The sequence below is a fragment of the Eptatretus burgeri genome, chromosome 17 (assembly GCF_056783735.1).
Source record: "Eptatretus burgeri isolate ZD-2024b chromosome 17, Ebu_testis_v1, whole genome shotgun sequence".
Classification (NCBI taxonomy): domain Eukaryota; kingdom Metazoa; phylum Chordata; class Myxini; order Myxiniformes; family Myxinidae; genus Eptatretus; species Eptatretus burgeri.
In genome coordinates, this window is record NC_140977.1 from 40,629,048 (window position 1) to 40,648,970 (window position 19,923).

The 19,923-nt window shown below is 44.7% G+C and overlaps 1 protein-coding gene across 1 annotated transcript in view; it reads left to right on the top strand.

Moving 5' to 3' along the window:
• The window catches only part of XPNPEP3 (X-prolyl aminopeptidase 3), a 23,211-nt gene extending 4,654 nt beyond the window's left edge, over positions 1–18,557 (top strand). Inside the window, exons 2-9 of the mRNA XM_085860770.1 lie at positions 1,227–1,331; positions 1,487–2,076; positions 2,309–2,371; positions 3,736–3,849; positions 3,972–4,057; positions 7,369–7,552; positions 9,092–9,212; positions 18,283–18,557. Of these exons, the coding sequence (XP_085716896.1) occupies positions 1,227–1,331; positions 1,487–2,076; positions 2,309–2,371; positions 3,736–3,849; positions 3,972–4,057; positions 7,369–7,552; positions 9,092–9,212; positions 18,283–18,446 (1,427 nt within the window). The 3' untranslated portion in view covers positions 18,447–18,557. The remainder of the gene's footprint in view (positions 1–1,226; positions 1,332–1,486; positions 2,077–2,308; positions 2,372–3,735; positions 3,850–3,971; positions 4,058–7,368; positions 7,553–9,091; positions 9,213–18,282) is intronic.
• The last annotated feature ends 1,366 nt before the right edge of the window (positions 18,558–19,923 follow it).

The window sequence follows — 19,923 nt, forward strand, 5'->3', positions numbered from 1 at the left end:
TGCTCCCCCCTTTCCCCCATTATAAATAAATACATTTGTTAAACATATCAGTTTGTTGCTGTGTTTCTTCCATTGGCTTAGCATGGCGCGCGTTGGTGAATTATAAAGGCTGTTTGCCGCTGTTAAGGTACATTTGGACCAACGGGACTTCGGCAACCATCCGCTCGGGTTGCGCACGGGTCGGGCACGCTAATGGCTCGACTCGTACGAGTGCCGTCGAGGGTGTGAATACTCCGTAACTCGCCACGTGGATCTCTTGGTATTTTGAAGATTGGCAAATAACCCTGTACCACGTTGTGGAATTATTTACGATTCACGGTCCGGTAAGGGACCCGTACCCGAGGAGTTTTCCGAACGGTACGATCTAAATTCCGGGTGTTTGGTAGAGTCGACCCTGCTGCTCCACCTAGCGGTCGTGCTCACGGCCGATACCCACAACAATATATATATACTGTAAATGTGAATGTATATATACCGTAAATAATGACCGTTTTTACAGCCATTTTTCCCTGCTGTGCAGGGGTTTGACTTTTTCTTGAGGCAATGTTTTATGGCCGGATGCCCTTCCTGACGCCAACCCTGGTCGCCTCTTACGACACACAGGGATATGGTACACCTATTCTAACCGGGGCATACACCGGGACCAGTACACTGGTACTCATTTCGCCGACCTCGGAAAGATGACAGGCTGAGTCAACCCCCTGGTGTTAATTCAGCAGCCAACAGGGCTTGAACTCAGGACCCTTGGATCCCAAGCCGCTACCCTAACCACTAAGCCAACACCAAGCTTGTATATATACCGTATATGTGAATATATATATATATATATATATATATATATGTATGTATTTATATATATATATATATATATATATATATATGTATGTATTTATATATATATATATATATATATATATATATATATATATATATATATATATATATATATATATACATGGTGTAATTGCTGAAAGGAAATTTGAAGAAGAAGAAGACGGGTTGGTCTCTAATATGCGTAACCACATAAATTTGCTCCATTGTCGTAAGATTAATTGTGATGAAATTATTTTTCTTATTTTGTGGACATTTTTTAATGTTATCCATCGACTTGTCAGGATTTATTTTTCATCATGATCTGTCACTCTGTTTTTTGTTATTATTATTATAATTAATATAATTATTATTATTAATGAGAAGTTGTTGTTGTTTTCCTGTTGCTTCACCAGAATGTCAGAGTGCTGGGGTCGCAATACGAGAGCTCAGCACCTCAAGGCCATACAGCTGTCGAGGTCAACCGAGCTATCAGAGCCATCCACATCTTCTTAAACAAGGTTCATTCGCCTCCCACATGGTTCTGTATCTCACACACCTTGTCATGTATGTGTGGGTGCATGTTCTTCTTCTCACGAGTTGCCAAATCAATCAAGCACTCTTTTATCTTCATCCCTTTATCTCGTGTCCTCTCTTGCCTCAACCTTTTCTCCAGGTGAAGTGTGTCCAGGTCTCACCCAAGCGGAATTCGCGACACGCCGTTGGCGCTTGATGCAAGCGGTGTCTGCAGACGCTTCCAACAACCTTCTGCTGATTATGTCAGCAACCACACGCTACATGAGCAATGACATCCCCTACCCTTATCACCAGGACACGGACTTTCTTTATCTTTGTGGGTTTCAGCAACCCGGTGGTGTTCTTGTCTTGCACTCTGAGCCAACACAGACGAGGGAACATGTTTCTGCGTTATTCGTACCACGTAGGGATCCGGCTCGTGAGCTGTGGGATGGCCCACGTTCCGGGCCAGACGGGGCTGCTGAACTTACCGGCATAGACCTCGCCTTCCCCATCGATGAACTACCGGGCTACCTCTCACGATTCCGCGACCCTGCGTGGACTTTATGGTGTAACGAGTTGGACTTGGATCACCCGGGTTGGTTGAGGAGATCCTTTGATGTGGTCTTGGGCGAGGCGCGACATGATGCACGTTTACGATCTCCAAATAATTACCTGCAATTGTTGCGATTGGTGAAGTCACCAGCAGAGCAGCACCTGATGGAGATGGCTGCGAAAATAACTGCCCAGGTGGAAACAGAATGACGTTGATTTAATTTGGTACCGGTGTTGTTATATTTGTAGCTGAAATAACCTTTGCTCCGTTATTATCCTGTCAATGCTCCGGTGAATGCGATCATTGATTCCATTCCAAGAAAGCCAATGGACTTTTAGTCTGATATATATATATATATGTACATATGAATTATTTGTCATCATTGTGGTATCATCTGGACTAACTGTGGCCTCTTTACCCTTCCAGGCGTTGGTTGATACGATGGCAACCTGCAAGGCACCCGTTGATGAAGCTTACCTTTATGCTAAGGTATGGAGAAGGTGTTGTGCAAGAATATGTCAATGAGCTGAGTGAGAGTACGTTCAACCACCATCGATTTATTGATCACACAATCTGAAAATGCGCTTTTTCAAAGTATCCCTGCATCTGCAACCTTCATAATGACACCAAGTAGGATTTGTTCACACGAGCCTGAGAAGTAAACTGGGCTATCCCACACCCACGGCCGAATTGAGTTGAGTATGCGTGAGTAATCTCCCCAGGTAAACACAGGTAAATCTTGGTGTTCACTGTCGTTTTGGGCAGGCAGGATGGCCGAAAGGTGTGCGCACTCGTCTCTGAGCTGTCTAGCCTGGGTTTGAATCCAGACCCACCTCAAAACTGTCATCTTAACTAATAAGCCTCGGTGGTGTAATGATTAGAGGATCTGCTCCGAGTCTGGGAAGGTCGGTGGTTCGAAGCCTGTCCGAGTCGTACTGAAGATTTTGAAAATGGTGCATGCTGCTTCCTTTCCCGACACTCGGCATTTAAAAAAATTAATTTTTTACATTGTTGTTAAAGGCTTGTTGAAGAGTGAGAACACAGAATGGATCAGGACACAACATATCAAAAGGAACAGCAGGAGAAGGGGGAAAATCGACGTAGACGGACAAAGAAGGGGGATGCAGGTAACAATGAGGGTAGGGGAGAACGCAACGTGGACAAGATGGATACAGAAGCACAATTTTGGGAGGGATTGAGGGGGGGGGGAGGGGGGTTCATGGATGTAGAAAAGATCATGGTTTTGGATTGGAGATGACTTGAGATGGTGGTGAACAGATGTCTTGAAGGCCTCGAGGGAAGAATGATATTGAAGAGAGTATGGAAGGTTGGTTCCACAGGTGGGGAAAACAGTGGAACACATGACTGGAGGGTGGTGAGCAGTGGTTCTGTATTTTGGCAGTTTAACTCGGCGGAAGAAGACAGAGAGACCACCGACTTGTCGGCAATGGCAAAGTGATAGGCCCATAGACTCAGCCTCAACGACATAGATTCCAATGATCTTGAAACCGAGCTCTTTGGGAAATTGAAGAACAGAGCATGGACCACCAACCATGTGTTGGCAGTCATTGTGCAGGCTTGATGGGCGGTAGTGATGCACCTCACGGCCTGAAATCAGACTTGGATCCCAATCCAATGTGCATTCGCTGACAACTACTGCAGTTTCTTTCAACAAAATGGCTGATTCTGCTATCAATCTTTGTTGAATTTGGAGTTTAATGTGATTCTAAATGGGAACCTGAACGTTGAAACTCTTTCTCAGAACTTCTCTCTTGTTGGATAGCCCCGTCTACTTCTCATCGGTTTGTATGTACTGCGCTGCACGACACCTGACTCTCAACCATGGTTTGCAGTTTGAGTTTGAGTGTCGAGTTCGTGGTGCTGAGATCCTGGCCTATCCTCCGGTGATTGCCGGCGGTAACCGAGCGAACACCCTGCACTACGTAAAGAACAATCAGATAATTAAGGTGCAGTGTGGTTGATTTGATTCGATTTTCCTTTTTACCTCTTCTTGGCTGGTTGCTTTTAATTGCAATATTTAACTGAGTTTGTGTGACTCGTTTTTCATAGTTTGATGACTTGTTTGCAGAATGGCGAGCTGGTTCTCGTCGATGGTGGTTGCGAGTACCGAAACTATGCGAGTGACGTAACTCGTACCTGGCCCGTCAATGGCAGGTGAGACACCTGGCATATTCGTGCACCTGCATGTAGTAGTTACCTTTCGTGTGCAGCCTGTGGCTGCTGGTTGCCTCATTTTATGGGGGCATGGCTGCGTCGCTGATGCAATGCCCTCAACTACCAGTACGCTGGTACTCATTTCGCCCATCTCGGAAGGATGACAGGCTGAATCAACCCCACCTGTTGTTAATTCACTGACTGGCAAGAGCTTCAACTTAGGACCCTATGATCTTTATCCAGCCACCTTAACCATTAAGCCAACACCACGCTTACCTGCATGTAGTGTCAGAATGGTTGTTACCTCCACCACCGGAGATGAAGGAGGTTAGGTTTTCACCACTCTCGGTCTGTTTGTTACTTGCAAAATGGAAGATTTTTCAAGGATATTGGCCAGTCGATTTTGTTATTCTGTCTGTTGGGTGGTCACCAGACTACCGTTATTCTCAGGTTTTCCGTCTGTCTGTATGTCTGTGTTTGTTTGTATGTAATGGACAGCTCTGGAGGCCAGAGGAGTCAACCGATTTTGCTGAAACTTGACTGGTAGGTTCACACCAGGATCTAGTTGTATGCTTTTGAGCACCATTGCAATGGACGCCACCATTGCCGAGCAACGTGACTTTGAAATTTTTGAAAAAAATCCGAAAAATAGTTTTATTTCGAAAATCAAAAATCGGCTTCGGTGCTTTTTATGCGCACTATAATCAACCTCTTTGTCAAAAATATTCAGCCCGATCCGTCAAAAACTGTATGACTAGTATGCAATTATATAGCGACCACCCATGTCGCCTACCGGCTTGTTACTTGGCGAAATCTTCGATTTTGTCAAGTATGTTGGTCTGTTCCGTTTGTTTGTTTGTTTGTTTGCTTGTCCGGTCGTCTACAGCCCAAACGGCTGGACCAGTCGTTCTTAAATTTTTACACCTGATAGGCAATCCACCTGAGACGGTCCGCGTCCAAACCCCGTCTTAATCGGACTAAACGTCACGACGTGACGTCAAAAAAAGGTGAAAACAAGCTTTTGAACATAACTCGGTCACCGGAAGTCGTAGTGACTTCCTGTTGACGCCAAAACGAACTTCAGTGGAATATCTAAATGTTTTAAAATGCATGTTAGTACAAATTATGCACAGTTTTCGCAAGCGTATGACGTCAAAGTTTTTAGTTATTGGCGTGATTTAAAAAAAATTCTATTCGTTCTACAGGTCACAATTGTTAACCGATTTGGATGAAATTTTAACAGCTGATAGAAATCCAAAGTGCAAAAAGATTTGTGACTTTTGGTGAAGTTCAATATCAGGATCTGGATTCTGCATCACTTTATATTATCGCCAATTATAAACCAATGGGGAATTTTGTGAATTACACATAGCTATTTCTCAAACAGTTTTGCACTTATTATATTGAAACTTATACTGTCTATTTATGCATGTAATATTAACATGTGTACAAAGTTTGATCGAAATTGACCCAAGGTCAAGGTCAGGGTCACCCAAAACATGAAAAACACACATATAAAATATATATTTTTGTTTTACAACATATTTCAAACCTGATAACGGGATCGTAAAGCTGGTTGAAAAGCAATGTTCCTCGGTATTTTAAAATATTTTCTACGATCAGAATGAAGGCAACAAGCACCGATGATAAGTTGTTGAATGTCACATGGTGGCTTTAAATGAGTTGTGAAAATTTTCAATCTGCTGCCGTTACCATGACAACGCGCGCCTGATAATTGTTATTTGTGACGTCGGGTCATTTTATTAATGTACGAACAAATAAACACCACAAATTCCATGACATTACAGCTTGGACCACCACACGGAAAAGTCAACTAATTCGCCAAGTGTCGTGCGAAGCACGATTTTTCATTTGTCTGTTTGTCTGTCCGTTTGTCACCTATAGGTCACAATTCTAAACCAATCATCATGAAACGTTACCAAGTTGTAGAGGTCGTCTCAACTAAGAAGCCTATTGATATTGAGGTCAAAAGGTTAAAGGTCATCTTGAGGTCAAATTTCTGAAATCGTCATTTTTCATCTGATTGGCTTGAAATTTGAACAAGATTTGCATACTGCATCACTAAATTAGGAAACCAACTATTTTTGAGGTCAACAGGTCAAACGTCAACTCAAGGTCAGACTTCTAAAATCGTCAATTTTTATCTGAAAAATTGCCAATTTTCATCCAATTGACTTGTGGATTAAACAGCAATTGCATCGTACATTACTGAATTGGGAAACCAACTATTTTTGAGATCAAAAGGTCAAAGGTCAACTGAAGGTCAAACTTCTAAAATCATCAATTTCAATCTGAAAAAATAATCAATTTTCATCCGATTGATCTGAACTTTGATTAAGATTGTGAATTTTAATCTTCATGAAATGGACAATTTCATGTATCCATGGCAACCTTTGTAGAGGGGGGTGGGTGGATTTTGCAAGTGTCGTGCTCTGCACAGTCTTCTTCTTGTTTGTTTGTCTGTCTGTCTGTCTGTTTGTATGCATGATATCTCAAAACGTTGTGGACGTATTAGGATGAAATTTTATGGACCGGTTGGGTGTGTTTCAAGGACAAACTGATTAGATTTTGGTGAAGATGCGGATCCGGATCCGGATCTGATAATTTTTTAGAGTGATTCTTCACCATTGAGAGATAGTGCTAAACCGATTATTTCGCACGATATCTCATAAAGTTGTGGACGGATTTGGATGAAACTTGGTGGACACATTGGGTGTGTGACAAGGAAGAATCGATTCGTGTGTGAATGTGTTTGATGATCCGAATCCAGATCCAAATATGATAATTTTAAAAGTGATTCTTCCCCATTGAGAGATAGGGCCAAAAACGACATACTGTATATCATGATATCTCAAAAATGTATTGGGCGCGATATGTTCTCGTGGATCAGGCATTGTGTGGCGGAGGTATGCGCTCTACTGAGTGCCCTTCTAGTTCTGAATATAAAATGCCACATGGCACATTGTGAAATCCCTGATGAGACTTGATCATTATAGAGCACTTCGTTAGCTGCCTATTCATTATTTTAGTGTTCTAGGAACACCCACAATGCAATCGTGTTGTGCACAGAAGGTTAATTAATTTTCTTGCTCTCCAACACATGGAGCTTCATTCTCACATACACGGGATGAAGGTATCACACCAGTATGTCACATGACCTCCTGAGATTCCATCTCTGATGTTCGAAAGTTCCAATTTCTACTTTGGTGATGAGCTTCCTGAGGATGAGCATTTATAGAAATTCACATTCGACGGTCGTCGGAGGGGTCATTTGGACGGTTTATCCACAGGTTTTCAGCAGTGCAGGTTGCGGTATACGAGGCTGTACTGCGAGTTCAGCGTGCTTGTGTGGCGCAGTGCCGGCCTGGAACGACCCTGCAACATTTGCAGCAACTGATGCTGACCTTGCTTGAAGATGAGCTGCAGGAGCTCCGCATTGTGGATACACAACTTGACCATTCGGAGAAAAGAAAGGTAATGTTCTTCTTCTTCCTCTTCTTACGTGCGCAGCACAAGGCCGCGAGTAGCATCATTTGCCGAGAGCGCGGCTGTGCCGCTTATGTGTAACACCATATGTAGGTTCAGGGAGGAATTTGGAATTTGTTCATGGTGCCAGCGAATGCTCGCCGCCTCGTCACGAAGAACACCGTGGGATCTTTAACGTTCACCAACTAATGCTGGCAATGCCGTAAACCCAGTTGAACATCCATTCAAGGGACGACGCACCCATTGATGCCCCCCCTGCTTGCGAGACACCAGGATGACAGTTTGTAGCTGGCCTGAAATTCAAACTGAGGCTAGACGGTCGGAGGCGAGTGTGCCTTCGTCTCGACCACTGGTTCTGAAACTTTTTTGCATGGCTCCCCCTTTGTGGATATTTTGTAACGGTTATTCCACCCAATCTATCTTTGGGCCATAAACAAAACCTGTGCGGCTGCTTTTTCTGCTGTAAGACAGTGGGCTCTTCATCAACATACATGATGATCTGGAGATGGACCATTCAGGCCGGCTGGGGGACGACGTTCCCCACGAGCTGAAGAAAAATCAAAATCGAGGCCTAAAAATGGGAATTTACGGCAAAAAAAAAAATCCAGACTTCCTTTGTGTTTGCTAAACTTAGGATACCCTGTTGATTCATCCCTGCCTGTATCCCCAACACTTCAAAAATAATTCCTCAATCTTATAGCTGTAATATAATTCGAATAAAGAGAAAACTATTGTTTAGGAATTAAAAGGAATCAAAACAAAAATTCAGATTATTTTTCTTTTCAAAGCAAGAATTAAATAAATGGGATGGATGTGATTTCATATTCTGCACTTGACGATTGACGTGTGGTCGTGTGCGACGGAGTGCAACTCGAATATCTGATTACCTCCACCACGGTGGTTGTGTTTTCACGCCTGTCTGTTTGTTGTGCCGAAAATTGAAAATTTTCCTCGCATGTCGGTCTGTCGCGTTTGTATGTTTGTCTGCGAGTGCGATAACTCGCGAACGCTTTCGGCTATCTTCGTCAAACTTTACCAGAGGATTCCAAAGGACAAAAGTGAGGCTGTCGATGTGTTTTTGACTACATACGTCAAACGTCAAGGTGACAGTGACGTCATTTGCATGGATTTTCGTCATACCTGTCAGGCTCCTGCCTGACACCTTCTTTTGTGGTTGTCTGTCAGTATGATGTCGCAAAAAGTTTTGGACGGATTCGGACGAAACTCGGTGGACACGTTGGGTGTGTGACAAGGACCAATTGTTTCAATTTTTGTGACGATCCGAATCTGGATCAGGATCCGATCATCCGAAGGAGGAGGCAGACGTAAGGGTGATGAAGGGAAGGTCAACCTTCCACCCTTTTGTGTATGTATTCTGCAGATTGCTCGTTATTTGTCATTTTACAGAAGTTTGGGTTTAAAAAAAAAAATGCAAACGTGGATTGTCTAAGATTGCTAAGGCCTTTTACGAGTGTTAGCGATGACTTTCCTACAGGATTGCTCTGAATTAGTGCTTGCTTTCCTCAGGCCACCCAGCGGTACTGCCCGCACCACGTTGGACATTTCCTGGGACTAGATGTCCACGACTCACCCAGCGTCCCACACAACCTTCCTCTTCAACCCGCAATGTTGCTCACCATCGAACCAGGTAGGGAGCTCAAAATTATGGGATCTCAGGTTCAAGGCCTCGTAGATTGTGGTGATTTGCAATTGCTCACTCATTAATTCATCATAATCTGCCCAATGTCGACTCGTGTCCTTGTATTTCAAGCAGAAAATGTAAGACTATCTCATTTTGTTCTTGTCCTGCATGTGATGGATATGCCAACCCCTCCTTGAGCCTTCTATCATCTGTACTTTGAAGGATAACTACACTGGCAAAGAAAACGCATCGATGTAGATCCTCATGGGGTCACCACTCCTTCGCAGCATACTCAAAAGAGTGTGCAGGCATCTGCCATTTGTTCAGGGTGCTGGAAGTAGCTCACATACTCTTCACAAAGGACACCAGGGGATCTTTAACGCACAAAATACGCGACTTTCAAAATGACGTATGAATGCTAACGAGGCCTTTTGCGCATGCGCTGCGCGTGCGTTTTCACGACTCGCTTCTACGAGCACGGGAACTTTTAACCTCTCTTTCCTTGCTCGGGAGAAATGTGTAAGTCAAATCGTGTTTTTAACACAATTTTCAGCAATTAAATGAAAGAGTGGCTCGATGAAAATGCAAAATCGGATCCTGCAAATGCAAAATACAAATTCTGGATGAAAATCGCGCTCAAGGAAATATGGGAAATACGAGAAATGTCCGGGGATGAGACAGAGGTGTTGAGTTCCTATCGTTTCCTGTTACTACAAGAAAGTGCTCACAGTGGACATATATATATATATATATATATATATATATATATATATATATATATATATATATATATATATATATATATATATATATATATATTGTTATACATTTCCTCCCGTTGGGCGTGCGGACAACCACCTTAGCCCAATTGCGGCCGCGCGCGTCCACCGAACGCACAATCTAGTCGTAGCTTCCAGATCAACGCCGAAACCCAGCTACGGGTGTTTTTATTACACCACAAACCAGTCAACTATTCTGTCCACGCGCTACAGGGTCGATCGCCGAATTGTTGATGCACCTAACTATTCACACGAACAGAAATGCCGGGAGTTTATACCTCGACGGGGCTTGCACGAAAACGAGCCGCTTAAGCAGCTCGTTCCGTATGCGATTGCCGAGCGGTTTTATATCACCAAGTCCCGTCGGACCAGATGTACGTTTTATCGGCTTGATAATCAGCCAGCTAATTTCCCGAACGCATCATGGCAGTTAATGGAGAAAGGGACGCAACGAGCGGGTTGACATTCAAACAATATGCATTTATTTCTACACAGGCAATGCAATGAATGGGGGGATGGGGAAAAAGACACGAGCAAAAAGCCTACAGCCGATGTCTATTTATTATGTACATGCACTTACACAATTCACGACTTGAGGACAAGGCGCCACAGACTTTCATGCAAAACCCAAGAAAGAAAGAACAGGCTCGTGAGCCTTTAATGTACTCAGGGCCGAGATGAGCAGAACAGGCCCTGAGAGACCGGGTCGGCTACCTGGCCACCCTCGTGGTGACTCGATGGCTCCTTGTTCGGCAACCCTCGGTGTCTTTGCCCAGACCCCCGAGCTCCGACTGGCTCCCTTGGTCGTCCAGCCTTCACTGTGGCCTGGCTTAGCCAACGACGCACTGGAGGAGTGAACAGGTCTCGACCCCGGCTTCCTGGTTGCGCCGGCGAACCTTCCAGTGAACCAACTGCCCTCACTCCAACACTCCGAACTCAGCTCTCAACAGGGCGTCTCTCCACTGCCAACTCCCACCGACTCCGAACTCCCCACACCAACTCCGCCACCAACCAATTCCCACCGACTCCGAACTCCCCACACCAACTTCGCCACCAACCAAATCCACCCCCTCAGCGTTTCAATACGGCCCTTTATCGGGTCCGGGGTGTTCGCCCCTCCCTTCCCGGCACGCGGGGGAAAATCCCAGGAGTGATCGGCTTGCCTCTGTTGTTGTTGTTGTTGTAATAACCGTCATTTCTGTTTCCTTCTTCGGGTGGCTTTCTGGAAGTGGTGTTTTTGTTTGTAGAGGAAGGTCGCTGTGTTGTGGAGATTGACGAGGTTGTTGAGATGTCGTGGTTGCAGTGTGGTTGGCGCTGTGGTGGGGATGGCGGGGTTGTTGAGATGCTGTTGTGGTGGTGGTGGTGGAGGTGGCGTGGTTGTGGTAGTGTCATTAAAGAGATGCTGTTTGTTTGAAATAAAAGATAGAAAAAGAATAATGCCTAACTCAAAGATGCACAGCCCGGCACACGAACAATGCCAGTTATACATCAGTGGGGAATTCTAACCTGGAACACTCACTTACCGAAATAACTGACCTCTGGGGAACCTGACTGGTGTTCTGTGAATTTCCACAACTGTAATAATAATAATAATAATACATATATATATAATAATATATAATAATATATAATAATATATAATAATATATATATATATATATATATATATATATATATATATATATATATATATATATATTGTTACGGCTGTGGAAATTCGCAGAACACCATAAAGGTTCCTTAGATCAGTTATCCCGGGAAGTGAGTGTTCAGATAGGTTTCCCCACCGTTGTTTAGAGGGTATTCTTCGTGTTCACCAGGCTGCGACCCTTTGAGATAGCCGTTTTTCTTTGTCTATCGTTATTTTGAACCACGCAAACAACAACCGCCACCAAGTACGCCACAACGCCAAGCGCGCAACAAACCTCCACACAAACAACCGCCACCAAGTACGCCACAACGCCAAGCACGCAACAAACCTCCACACAAACAACCGCCACCAACTACGCCACAACGCCAACCACGCTACAATAACCATCACAACAACCACCACCATCTTCGCCACTACGTCCACTTCCGAACGCCATCCTCCACGGACCACGCTACGACGGTTTCCGCGTCGGAAACCGTCCGAGAACGCGCGAGGGAAGCAAAAGCTCTCGCGGAGTCTGTGGGGTTTTTTCCCGCCTATTTTCCCGCGCTTGGTGTGAAGGGAAGGGGGCAGGGCAGCTCGCTTCCGATTGGGGGATGCACGGTGTGAGGCGGTTGGAGTTGAGAAACGCCCCTTTTCGAGAAGCTTCTCGAAGGAAGGTAGAGCCGAAAATGGGGTGGGGCGAATGGCGGAGCCCCACGCTATAAAGGGCGGACCACACGCGAGGCTCAGCCCCTCTTCTTGGTTCATGCTCGCCCCTGTCTCACGGTGGTCCAGTTATTCTTCTTCTCCCTCGCTTGGTTCCTGCGCTCGTGGTCCTGTGAGCAGCCTGTTGGTGGGAGACGCGGACGGAAGGCGCAGCAGTGCCAGCTGTGTGGTGGACCTGCGCGTTCCGACGAGGAGCGCCGGAGAGAGCTTGCCGGCCACGTGGGAGGCTCGGATCCAGGCGTGACCACGCTGACGGTCGTGGGAGCAGGGCGTCGCGACTCGCCGACCACCGAGGGGGGCAGGTAACCTGCCACGGTCTCGCGGGACCCGTTGGGTCCTCCAGGTCCCGCGTTATAAAGGTCCGCGGACCCTGTCTGCCACTCTTATCTTTGGGGGTGGCCTTTTCTTGCTTTTGAACGAATGTTGGTGGTGCCGTGTCATGTGAAGTAGACCTGCATAAGTGACTGTGCATGTACATTATTGCTCGTAGTCGGTGGTATTGCTTTTGTTTCTTGCTTGTACTTGCATGACTGCCTTGCTTGTGATGTGTGTGTAAATAATAAATGTCCCTGTGTGAAATGTATCCCGTTCGTTGCGTCCTCATTCCCCCATTGGAAATGCCGTCTTGCATCGTGGAATAATTAGTTTGGTTTTAAACACCCCGTAAAGAGAATCGGATCCGGCGAGGTCGGCGATAATACCCGCTCGGTTATCATTTAGAACGGAACGGACCGCTTAAGCGGTTCATGTCCCAAGCCAAACCGCGTCGAAGTACGGCCGCTCGGTAGGTTACCCGCGCGAGTACTTACGTATATCGACATCCGGCGAGTGACCTTATTTTGCGCGGGTGGAATGCGGACTGGGCTGTGGTGAAGTTAAACCCCCACCCGTGACTGGTTCCTGGCGATAGTTCCAGAGGGTCACGACTGAATTGTCCGTCCGGTGAGCGATGCGCTCGCTATTAGTAGGAAAGCGGCCGATCGCACGCCGGTAGGCGCGAATTCGTAAAAAAAAAAAAAATATATATATATATATATATATTGACTAAGAAACAAGATTAATGGTTGAATGGATTAATGCATGTTTACAAATGTTCAAACTGACGACCATCACGTTCCAAACACAGCCGATAACGTGGACCAATGGATTCAACAGCGTTACGAATCATTTCATTTGGAACTGAAAGACGTTGTCTTTCAATTTCCTCTTTCAGCTCATCGACTGTTGCTGGTTTTGAGCCGTAAACCTCATCTTTGAGATATCCCCATAAAAAGAAGTCCATTGGAGTGAGGTCTGGAGAATGCACAGTGAATTCAACACTACCTCTTCGCCCAATCCATCTGTTCGGAAAAGTTGCTTCGAGATAGGCCCTTACATCACGGTGGTAGTGGGGAGTTTCACATTTTTGTTTGTTTGTTTCACATTTTGTTTCATCCATTGTTTCACATTTTTGTAATATTTTGACGAAAAAGCTTCCACTTGGCTCGATTGTCCAGCTCGCATAATTAAACTCCTGTAGCCTTGGAAAACCACACCGGTAAACCACAACACCGGTAAACCACAACACCACAACACTGGTAAACCACAACACCGGAAAACCACACGTGCTTTTTTATGAAATGTGGAGTTGAGCATAGAGCCAGGTCGATGTTGCCTCATTTGTTCGGTCTGTTAGTCTCAGTTCATCCGATCAGCAGACACTGTTAATGTGACAGCAAACAACAAGCAGCACGTGATCCAAAGCAAAGTAGGGAAACCCGATTTTTAAGCATCAGGATTTCAACGACCCAGTGGAAATTTATGTTTTTTGAGAGGATCGAGAGAAGTGTTGGGGATGGAGTGGGGTGAAGGGGGTGGGTGGGAATGAATTCATGGAGAACACTGTAAAATTACAACTCTCTTTACTTCTCTGTCCTGGCCGATTATATTCTCGTGGATAAATCTTTCTTTGTGACTTAAAGTATAATTACCTCCACCATCGAAGGTGAAAGGAGGTTATGTTTTCACTGCTCTCTGTCTATCTGTTTGTGTGCAGGATATCTCAAAAAGTTGTGGATGGATTCGGATGAAATTTGGTGGACAGGTTCGGTGTGTGACAAGGACTAGCTGATTAGATTTTGGTGAAGATCCGGATCTGGATCTTGACATGATAATTATTTATTTTGAAAGTGATTCTTCACCATAGAGAGATAGGGTGGAAAACGACATACAGCGGATCCAGATCCGACGACTAGAATTTTTTCAGTGATTCGTCACCATTGAGAGATTGGGCTCAAAAACGATATATAGCACAACATCTCAAAAAGTTGTGGACGGATTTGGAAGAAACTTGGTGGACAGGTTGGGTGTGTGAGAAGGACAAACTGGTTACATTTTTGTGAAGATCCGGATCCAGATCTTGACATGATAATTATTTATTTTAAAAGTGATTCTTCACCATAGAGAGATAGGGTGGAAAACGACGTACAGCATTATATTTCAAAAATGTGTTGGGCCCAATATGTTCTCGTGGATCAGGCATTACGTGGCAGAGGTATGCGCTACCGAGTGCCCTTCTAGTTTGCAATGGAATCGATGATGTATTGTGACATTATCATTTGTACATGCTGCCGATTAAATATGTTTCTCTTGTTATGCCTCTGCAGTTGGAGGCATTATGTTTTTGGGTTGTCCATCCATGCGTATCAGAATTTCGTCACTGCAATAACTAGTGAACTACGAAAGAGATTTTGACCAAACTTGGCAAAAGTATGTCGAGGCAGGTCAGGTATGGGAGCATGTATCAGAGCAGCGCATCGCTGCATCTGCTTTCTGTCGATACTCCAGGGGCCTCCATCTGGCCATCCCCCAGGCAGATGCCTGGCCCATCCCCATCTACTTGAGATGCCGATCAATCTGCTGCAACCACGAGGCACGTGGTCCGCCCGTTGACCTCCTCCACTCACGAGACTCCCTCGCTGAGGGAATCTTGTGAGCAGGATCAGCTACAGGAAAATGAGCCACATGTAAATACAGCCGCAGCTGACGCTCATGGACTATGCAGGTAACAAATCTCATTTGAGTCTCTCTCAGCAACCGCTCCTTGGACACAAAGACCTGGTACCGAAGGAGTTAAGTCTCTGTCTCAGAGCCCTGGTCAAAGTCCAAGTCTCACATCCATAGAGCAAGACTGGAAGCACCAAGGACCTGATGACTCGGACTTTCCTCCACCTGCATAGGTACTGGCAGTGCCATACCCCATGATCCAGTGAATCCAACACTCCCCAGGCCCGATCCAGAATCTAATGACAACTGGCTCACAACATGAGGAGACATATGAACATCACTGCCAAGGTAAGTGAATCTCTCTGTGACCTTGATGTGGATTTTTTTTTAAACCCACCTCGTTGTGATCGTTGTCTTCCTGAAGGATTCTTACTGGCCGATTGTGGAATCCTATTTGACTTCAGACAGAGTTTAACGTTTGTCCGATTTGATTATAAAATCCTACATAAAACCCTATTGACACTGATAAAACTGATGTCCACACAAGTCCTTCCTTGTGAAACAATTTATTTCCTAATTATACACCATACACTTCTCACCCTTGTACAATGAACTTAAAAATCCCCATTGATTGCAATATTATTTGGTTCTATTTCATTTATTCTTACTTTAGTTAACAGTTATACCAACCCGATTAAATTCACTTCTACATTACATCAGAGAGTTTTATTCTAACTTGGTACTTGGTCAGTTCCAAGGAGTACAAGCCACTGAGATACTATACTTCCTCACGTGCTTGCACTGAGAACAATGTACCTTTCAAAACATTTTATAATTCCATGAGAGAGAGGTTGGGGGATATTCACCCAGACTGTAGACGTGTCCTTTAGACAAAAAGCCACTTCGTACATTTTCTAAGCAAAGGTTCATTTATCAGCTCGGTCACTCTGCTCCAGAACAACACATTTCTTATCATTTAGGGCAAAAGTCTTTTGGCCAGAAATGACAGCCAATTCAAATTGCAGCATAAAAGTTACATTTCTGAAACTCCATTTGTTACAATTTAAAATACATTAATATAAATTTTTCCCCCACAACCTCAACATCCTCACCACAAACAGGTACAGACAAGATAGCAACATCCAATATGTCAATAAAAGTCTCGATCTTGGTTTTAACCAAGGAAACCCGTAATCCCAATGGCTCTGACTCCTCATTCAGCACCAGGAGGGCCCCCAAAAGGATATCTAGAGTCTCCGCAAAGATGACTGCATCATCTGTGAAATCAAGGTCAGAAATATTGACATTCCTAAATGATGCACCGCAGCTTGATCTCTCCGACATCCTCCCTAGAATCCAGTCCATACAAGTGCTGAAAAGTGTGGGGGCCAGTACACACCCCTAATGAACTCCACTAACAACTGGAAATAAGTCTGAGGTCGAACCACCACAGCACTCTAAGTACCGGAGTATAGTTCAAAAATCAGATTGATCAGTTTTGGTGGCACCCCGTGACGACTGAGAATCCTCACGAGGGTGTCCCAATTCACTGAATGGAACACTTTGCAGAGATCAACATATGCTGCAAGCAGCCCCTGCTGAAACTCTCGTCTGCGTTCGGTGAGGACCCGAAGAGCAAGTATACGGTCCATCGTTGACCTCTTTGGTGTAAAGCCTGACTGCTCTGGACGCTGGTGCTCAAGCAGATGGTGGCGAACCCTATCAAGAATTGTCCGAGCAAAGTCCTTGCCCGGCACTGAGAGCAGCGTCACCCCTCGGTAGTTGTTGCAGTCCTGGCGGTCATCCTTCCCTTGCCAGAGAGGAACAAGGCCCCTCTTCCAATCAGTTGGGATGATGCCTGTGTTCCAGGCAGAGCACAGAACTGCGCACAATAACACGAGTACAGCATTTCCACCAGCCTTGAAAAGTTCAGCATGGATGTCACAGATCCCAGGGGCTTTACCCCATTCCAACCGGTTTACCGCAGCCTGTGTTTCCGCAAACGAAGGTGGACCACAGTTTATTAGTCAGCAATATGTGCAAAACGTATGTGCTCTGATGCAAATGTGAAGTTATTAGATTTTGGGTTCAAAAGGTAAAGGGTCTATGGACATGTGACCTTTAATTGAAAGCCTTGTGTTGGCTTCACGGTTTGAGTCGCTGGCTTGAGATCTTAGTGCCTTGACTTTTCGCCACTGTCATTCCACTGAAATAACACCAATTGGGTTGACTCAGCCTGGCATCCTTCCAAGGTTGTCACAATGAGCATCACTCCAATGGTAACAAGGGCACTGCATTAGCGGCATCACTGCCCTTCCAGAAATGATGCAACCAGCAGCCACAGGCTGCAAACAAAACAACAAAACAACCTTTAATTGAAAATCTCTGTTGCCACAATAATTTGTGAACTACAGAAGGGATTTCAATCAAACCCTGGCGCGAGTATGAACTGTGATACCGAGATGAACCGATTCAATTTTGGGTTCAACAGGTCGAAGGTCATCGGTCATGTGCCCTTTGAAAATAATTTTGTAGATCGTAACTTGAGTTTGAAGCATCTCATAATTCCTCTCTTTTCTCTCTCGTATTCTCTCTCATGTGACCTTTAATTCAGATCAAACATGACAATGGGTTGACATGTAGCGTAGGCGGAGGCATATCCATTGACGCATTTGTGGCAAATTCTATTTTCTAGTTCTTTTTCATTTCTTATTTCTATTCTTGATATATATATATATATATATATATATATATATATATATATATATATATATATATATATATATATATATTTTGGTGTCAAGCTAATGCTTTGGAATTCTCTGTCCTCATTAATCTCGCTTTGGTATTTTGTTCATCTGACATAAAGTCAAATGACTGACACCAATTACGTTGCTTTTTCTGTGTAGTCCCTTTAAAATACTAACCCGTGTCTATATTTGGGTGAACGCAGGTCTTTATATTCCTGAAGGAGACGACAAAGCACCCGCTGCCTTCAGGGGTATCGGTGTTCGTATAGAAGATGATATTTTGATCACGGACACCGGTGCCCGAGTTCTTTCTGCTGGCTGCCCCACAGACCCCGAGGACATCGAAAGTATCTGCGGGTCTCGCTAGGGACTGACCTTTCAACTGTGGCATGCTTCAAGTATCACTGCATTCTTCTTGTCCTGGATCAGAATGTCTTCAGACCTCCTCACTCTCTATTAAAAGGAAACGTTGATTATTTTTTTTTATTATTATTATCAACAAAATCAAAATTGCTGTCTATTCAATGATTTTTCCATCCTAAGGGGTGAATGTGATGTGCTTTGTGGCAGACTTGAAGATGAAGAGAAATACTCAGTGGGTTGAATTTTGAAAAGAGGAATCACACTTTTACCCAGCAGTCTTAAAGATGCAGAGATAATTTAAGGGGGGGGCGGGGGAATGGGGGTTTTCAAAGCTGAGCTGCTTCTCTCAAAGCCCAGCGCAAATTTGTTTGCCTTAGTTCCAAACAGACCAAGCGTCCAGCACTTTTGCTAACTTTGACACGACGTCGGTTGGTGTCTTGTCACCTTAAAAGGACCATGACCTCCAAAGCTGCATGGGATCACGTAACTTGAGAGAGTAAGGTAGGCCGACACTTTTATCTTTCCAGCTCATTTTGGAAACGCCACAAAGACCCCTACCTTGAGGGTCTTGGTCGTTTATCGTAAAAGGTACCGCTGATGTCTGTGTGCATGTTGGCAAATCTATACCCTGTCGGAAACCTACTGAAAATGATGTGCTGTGCGACGCTGATGTCCTCGGCTCCATCATCACGGCTGGTGGATAAATGTTGCCATCTCTGGTCTTATTACGCAAGATGTACAAATGCTGCCACTGTGTCGCACTATGGGCTCTTATTTTTACCCTTAGGGGTATGATTAGTCGATTCACTCTAACTATACAACAAGCCTCCCCTCAACCCCAAACCTACCCCTCTTTACGACAAACAATCTTGCACTGACAATAAGTGTACTTCATCATTCTACAATGCCAGCAAAAGCATCATAGGTTGATTTTCAATTTGGGAAATCATCACAACTATGCTTGCCCAGAACATCGAGCCGTCAGCCCCGTGATGAAGTCTACAGCAGCTCTTGTTGCCTCGTATGTCCAGACAACATGACAAATTCTCGTTTCTGTGGTTAAACCCAAATATTAACCCAAACCCAAGAGAAAAAAAATGAAACTTTGTTCAGTTTTGCTTTGTCGTTGACACGTCACTGCCCCCACTATGTGCCTGTTTTCAGCCACTTGGTGAGCAACTGGCTTGCGCATTCCATCGTCAAGTTGTCAATTTAAATGCATCATACCGAGATAATCCGACAGCATCTCCCTTGAGCGATCACCTTTTAATGGAGGGGACGTGGACCACAGTTCCAGCTTGGCTTCGTTCTCGCTCAAAACATCCCAGGCGATATGGAGATGTCTTATGATAGCTACACGACAGATTCTCCGACTTATCAGTCTGGCATACATCAGAAAGCACACCATGCTTTGGAGGGGATATTGGGTGAGCTGTACTGCCACCTAAAAACTTGAAATATTTTGTCGTCGACCTCAAAGA